The following is a 6659-nucleotide window of genomic DNA, read 5'->3' on the forward strand; positions in this document are numbered from 1 at the left end:
GTATAATCTCCTATTTAGAAGTCTTAATTAGACTTCCACGTAGGATTTTTTACACCCACTGTTGGAGATGCTCTAAGGAAGAGTTTAAGGGCACGATTCTTGCCATAGATATCCTGTTCATATTCTCCCAATTTTTAGGTGATTTTTAATTTTTAATTCCAATTTTAGTCAAACTCAATTAATTACTTTCCTTATTTTTATATAGTATTAGGAGTATATTTTAGGAAAAAAATTTTGACCAAATATTGACTACCTTTAGTCTCAAGGATCTTCACCTATAAATACCCAAAGTTAGAGATTCACAAATCACATCCAAGGCCAATAGAGAGAAATTAGGAGATTGGTTATTAAGGTTTTTAGGGCTGAGGTATTTTTTTTTGCTCTCATATTCTTCATTCATTGGAGTGGATATCCAAACAAAATTACTCCTCTAGCATCCTCTAAGATTTTTGACTATGAAGAGGTATTTGATGTTTATGTCTTGATTTTTTTGTTTTAGGAAGCATCGAGGAGAAGTCATTCTTTCTTATTATTGAAAGGTGAGTCTTATAACTCTTTATAATTTAAATCTAAATTCTTTTATTTCTTTTGTAATGACAATTGGAAAGAATTTATCGGAACAATCATATGGGTTTCGTTGTCGTTGATTAGGGTAACAAAATACTAATTTTTCGAGTAACAATTTTTAATATCTGAATAACTAGGTGTCATTGCTTTAGAAAAAACAACTAGGTGCCACAATTGAACTCTAGTTAAACCCTGATATTCTAACTAGTACTTTTTATGTCCCAGTTTAGATGAAGGTTTTAGATTTTGACAAGTCCATTATTACTTGAAAGTTTTCCTCTTTTTCCAAAAATTTTCTGATTTGTTCCCGCTTTGAAATCATATACAAATATAAGATAAGCTGAATTTCTCAAAAAATTCTTAAATAATTCGGGTCCAAGAGCATAGCTAAGAGCAACCACAGTCATGAGACGGACCAAATACCAAAAGCCAGACTAAAAGCCAAAAAAATTTGGTATTCTGGGTGTTCAAGCGCAATGGGGGACGACCAAAATTTGGTGAAGCGTAACTTATACGAACGCTTGGTGCAGACGGAAATTATACTCACGTTTCTTGACCGAGCGTTCTTTAAAATATGCGTCTGAATGAAACGGAGTTATTACGTGCGCCTGATTGAGGCGTAGGTATAGTTCACGCCTAACATGGGACGGCGATGGGAAGTGCGTCTACTGGGACGGAGAAGTTATGTGCGTCTGATACATACGGAGATAGAAAGTGTGTATGAATCGGGCGGACATAGAAGGTGCGTCTGGGTAGGGCGGATATGGAAGGTGCGTCTGGGTAGGGCGTACTTACTATCAACGCCTGAAATGGGGCGTATTTATTATCAACGCCTGAAATGGGGCGTATTTATTATCAACGCCTGAAATGGGGCGTATTTATTATCAACGCCTGAATGCTTATGCTTGGAGTGGAGTCAGTCAGACAGAAACAAGTTAACAAACACTCTCTTATTCAAACAGCAACAAGGAAAGAAAAAAGAACCTCTAATTTCCTCTTCTCTTCTTCACATCATTTGTTTCATTAAATGGAACCACCCATGAAAAAGCAAACTAAAACAATCTCTATGTCAACATTAATTGGGTTTGATCAGATCTCAACAAAATCCGATAAAATCTCATCTGAAGATGTGAAAATTCTCACTTCTAATGGACTTAGAATCTTTGCTAACTCCATTCTATTGGTAATTAATTCTTCAACTCTAGTTTCTTAATTATTGCAATTTCTCTAAAACATGCGTCTCACTCATACGCCCATAAAACATGCGTCTCACACAGACGTTAATAATACGTCCGTCTCCCGCATACGGTCATAATACATGCGCCCGGACCAGGCGCTTTTAGTAACTGCGTCCAAACCAGGCGTTTTTAATAACTGCGTCTGCTATGGGGCGTAGGTTTTATCTACGTATGGCCCGGCGGTGTTTATAATAACGCCTAACTCAAACGCTCTATATACATCCGCCCCATTATCATACGTTATTTATACGTACGCCCGATGTGGAGCGTCCACTATACTTCCGTCTGAAATCATACGCCCACTATACTTCCGTCCCACTATTAATCATTTTAGTCTGGGTTGGCGACCACATTTGGTCGCAAACCCTAATTAACTGGACTAAATATGGTTTTAGTCAGTACCACTGCGGCTGAATTTGGGACCAAATTTGGGTATAGTCCCCAAATTTGGTCATGACTGTGGTTGCTCTAAGTGATGTAAGGAGGAAGTCAGGGGTTCGATCCCCATCATAGATGTTCGTATTTCAATTAGTTGTATAGAGGGGTTTGGTTAGGGGTTGGGTCTAGTAACGAGGCTAGTCCAACTTGCTGGATTTGAGTAGGGGCCTTAGTCCGGCTTTAGACTAAAAAAAAAAAATCTTAAATAATCCACTGGATCCCAAATTCATGCTAAAATCTAGAGATTAAAAACTAAAAACTTAAATATTTTTAGAAAGTATCAATGATGATAGACTTGGGAAATTTGTACTCTATTTTCCTTATCCATCTACGTGAAAACACCTAAATCTTCATCTAAACTGGGACGGATGGAGTAATATATTTTAGGATGAAATACCATTTCTATTAGAAGGAGTTACTCGTTTCGGACAAGTGAGTATGGCTTAAAGATGTCTACTATGGGGGTGAAGGCAAGCGTAAGATGATAGAACGTTTGCCTTCTAAAGTTTTCACCCACGAGGGTTAACCGTTTGCCTTCCGATATACTTTTTGTAAGTTTTATTGCCTCTAAATCATTAGATAAATGTTTTCAGTCGATCTAAAAAAAAATACCTAGGCGCTACTATATGCTTTATAAGATATTTCTACACTCTTTCGGACGTTGACTTTTTCATGGGCATTCTAGCGTGTTTCAACTCCTTCATGAACCAGGTGATTTTTCCAAATAATAGCTACTCCAGAACCCATTAAATACTTCAAGTTCTATTTCAGGGACAGATCCATGGAAGGACTAACCTAAGATATAATACGATAGTCATCTTGGCCCACGAGCCTAAAAATATTGTTTACTAAGAATAGTCCTTGACCACTTCTACTAGCTTGAGCTTGTTTTTTTTCTTAGTCCCTTGTATCCGTCCCTGTTGGAGAGTAAGGATTATGCAACACACTTTCTGTTGTCCGAGATTCTTCTTTTGTCTTTTTATTGCCTAGATCGTCATTTTTTTTTTCTTTTTCGGTTTATTTATATATGATGTTTTTTTAGAAACAAAAAATCCCACTTTGTCGTTTAGGGTGTTTTATTCCTTGGCCTCGTATAGAAGTGTTTTAGAAGCAGAAATAATTTGCTCCTCAAAAGTTAACTTTTTTATTTTTAAAAATCATTATGAAATTGTGTTCCCAAACTAGATTTTGATTTTTCTGTTTCCAAAAGTCAAAAAATAACTTTTGAGGTGTTAGCAAATTGGTAAGTGTTTGATACCCTTAAAATCGTTTCTCATTTGTCACATTACAAAAAGTAAAAACGTCTTAAAAAATGATAATGTTGGCATCTTTATGATATTTTCATTTTGGGTTTAAAACTCATTTAAAATTGGATTACATGTTAACTTTTCGCTTTCCGCTTGATTAAATTAAAAAAAGCTACTTCTGTGCATCCAAACACCTTTATGGTGGATTTGTTTGCAGAATTCACAATTTTGAGGATTTATAATCCCATGGGATTACAAATTCTAGATTTCATGTGAACCCCTCGTGTTTGGTAACTTAGGATTCATAAAATTATCTTGTTTTAAAGTCCATATATTGTTGGCATTATCTTAGAATCTTAAAATTGTATATATATGGGATTTAGAGTTTAAAAAAATGGATCCACAAATCCTTTAAAAAGTTTCCCACCAAATCTTAGATGGGAGAGGTCGGATTCCATATGGAGGATTTGATGGAAAAATAATTCCCATGGAAAACGTGATTCCAGGAATGTGAGCAACCAAACGTAAGAAAAGAAACATAATTCCACCAAATCCCGTGTACCCATAAATCCCACATTTAAAGTTCTACGTCCAAACCCACCATCATTTTTTAGCCTTCTACTTTTACCAACAATGTGATGTTTCTAAAATAAAACCAAAACCTTTTCCTTGAGCTCTTTAGTCTGAAGATCCTTGAATCATTTAGAAATTAAGGTGTTCAGGGTCTTCAATTATCAGTGAACCCTTTGTTAAACTTTGTCCTTTCTTACTAGTACTATAATGAATGCTTAATAACTAGTATTTCTTATGGAGATTTGATCGATGAAAATGACTACCAAGTGTTTGTATTAATTAGTCAGACACGTTCTTGTAGGAAGACAAAAAAAATGGCACCATTTTCTTGTAATGGCACCCAAATCATCGTGAATAATCAAGTTATGGGTTCTCAAGGTACACATTCAGAGATGAATAATCGAGTTCCGAAGATAGATGTGGAATCCATGGAAAATGTGGATTCAAGTTCATCGTCTAATAAGAAGGATGAATTATGTTGGGACCTATTACTGTGGTCAAGGGAAGCTGCATTGGATCCCTGCAAGCAAAAGCCACCACTGGAGAAACTTAGGAGGAGACAGATTATTAAAGCACGGGAACATATCTCTCTGAGCACTACTGAATTTCCATGGGTAAATTTTAACACATTGTCTTGCAACATTTTCTTATATCATTGTTAGTAATTATATATAGGACCATAACCTAGACTCATCAGTCTCATGAGACTTCCATCTGGTTTCTGTTTCATTTGTTTCCTCATTCACTTTCACTTTGGATTTCATTCCTTGTGAGATTTTTGATTGACTGCCACCCAAAGTTGAAAGTAATGACTTCCCCATTAGCTTCATAGGAGGAAAAGGTTAAGATGAAAAAACTTTAGGTGCTTAGAGATTGAAATGGATAGAAACTCAAATCGAAAGTTTGGCATGTTGTTTATATCGAAATGTTTACACCATCTGCAGCTTAGTTCTTGTTACATTTAGCTGACTAGCTTGTTTATGTCTATTCCACTTATTTTTTCAGAAAAAGCGGAGACTTGGTCTGGTAGAAAATAAAAGAGCCATTAGCCCTCCTCTAGCAAAAACAATTAAGCAAACTTCTTTTGCTTCTTCAGTTTCATTCTTAATCAGTAGCACCAACTCGACTGAGAGGTCTCAGCAATGTATTTGCAAACCCATCTCAGTGGGGTCGTCGAGATATCCTGATGATCTCTCAAGAAAACGGGTCCGAAATAGTCATTTTGACGAATGTAATGATTCAATTAGTGTTGCATCAACTCCCAAAAAGCCAAACATTCAGAACACACTTAGAGTGAACCAGTCACTGAAGGAGATCAACAATCTTCCATTGAAGCGGGTGTGTATGCCTGAAGCTAAGATAACCAACAAAAAAGATTCACCTTTGTCTGGCTCTGATGATTCAGTAAATAATTTAAGTGTGTCGAGTGAAAATAGTCAAGAGAAACATAATGCGGCTCGTAGGTCACCCAGGTTACAGAGCCAATCACTGACGGAGAGCAACAATCTTCCACTGAAGCGGGTGTGTACTCCTGAAGCTAAGATAACCACCAAAAAGGGTGCACCTTTGACTGACTCTATTGATTCAGTAGATAATTTAAGTGTGTCGAGTGGAAATAGTGAAGAGAAGCATAAGACGGCTCGTAGGTCACCCAGGTTACAGAACTTCATTGGTGATGATCTCCCAAGAATTGAAGTTAAAATTGGCAAGCGTCATCAGGCTGAGATCCCAGATTGGATTGGGCCGAGGAGAAGTGATAATTCCTCAACTGATGGCCAAAGTGATTCAAGGTATATGGGTACCAAGATATGGCCAATTGAAGGCACAAGCACAGAAACTAATGAAGAAGAAGGGATTGGAAAGGGGAGATCAAACTCATGCTCCTGCTACTCAAAGGGGTGTGGACTTTGCATCAAACTTCATGTATTTAAGAAAGGACTCCAGCTACAAGATGATCTAGGAACTGCTTTCTTTACTTGGAAATTCGATGAAATGGGTGAAGAAGTTTCAAAGTCATGGACAGCAGCGGAACAGCAATGTTTTGAAACTCTTGTGAAAACTGACCCTATAACCCAGACCGATACTTTTCTGGACTCTGCATTGAAGCGATTCTCTGGTAAAAGTCAAAAAAGTATACTCAGTTACTACTTTAATGTATTTATTCCAAGATGCATGAGTAAACAGAGCAGGTTAGCCTCCAAATTTGTAAATAGCGACAATGAATCGATGACAATGATGTTTTCGCGATGAAGAGTAGTATGAAACGTGAGAACACCAAAAACTTGAGGGGAGGGCGTTGAGATGAAGACAACACCTGCCCTCAGTTTTGAAATCTCTGATACACTCAATCGAGGTCTGTAACTTCTGTTGTCTTGTTAATGTTTGGTCCGTAAGTACCTCAGTTGAGGTAGTTTAGCTGTACTTGAAGTCCCGCATAGCTTTGATTCTTAGCTGAATTGGTACCAAAGTAGTAAATCAGCATACTTGTTTAAGAATTCTTTCTCTCTTTCATATTGAGTTTCTTCCCCGTTCTTGTGAGTACTTCATTTCGAACATGAATTGCCGTAGGGGTGCAGGAAATAGTTCCACAACTTTT

General features: G+C 37.0%; 1 protein-coding gene across 1 annotated transcript; it reads left to right on the forward strand.

Annotated features, from left to right (window-relative positions):
• The first annotated feature begins 4396 nt into the window (after window positions 1–4396).
• On the forward strand, window positions 4397–6456 carry LOC113337858. Its single transcript, XM_026583425.1, has 2 exons — window positions 4397–4677; window positions 5069–6456. Exons 1-2 carry the CDS (start codon window positions 4429–4431, stop codon window positions 6311–6313), a joined length of 1494 nt encoding a protein of 497 aa, XP_026439210.1. The 5' UTR covers window positions 4397–4428; the 3' UTR covers window positions 6314–6456.
• The last annotated feature ends 203 nt before the right edge of the window (window positions 6457–6659 follow it).

The sequence above is a fragment of the Papaver somniferum genome, unplaced genomic scaffold (genome assembly GCF_003573695.1).
Source record: "Papaver somniferum cultivar HN1 unplaced genomic scaffold, ASM357369v1 unplaced-scaffold_18, whole genome shotgun sequence".
NCBI classification, from domain to species: domain Eukaryota; kingdom Viridiplantae; phylum Streptophyta; class Magnoliopsida; order Ranunculales; family Papaveraceae; genus Papaver; species Papaver somniferum.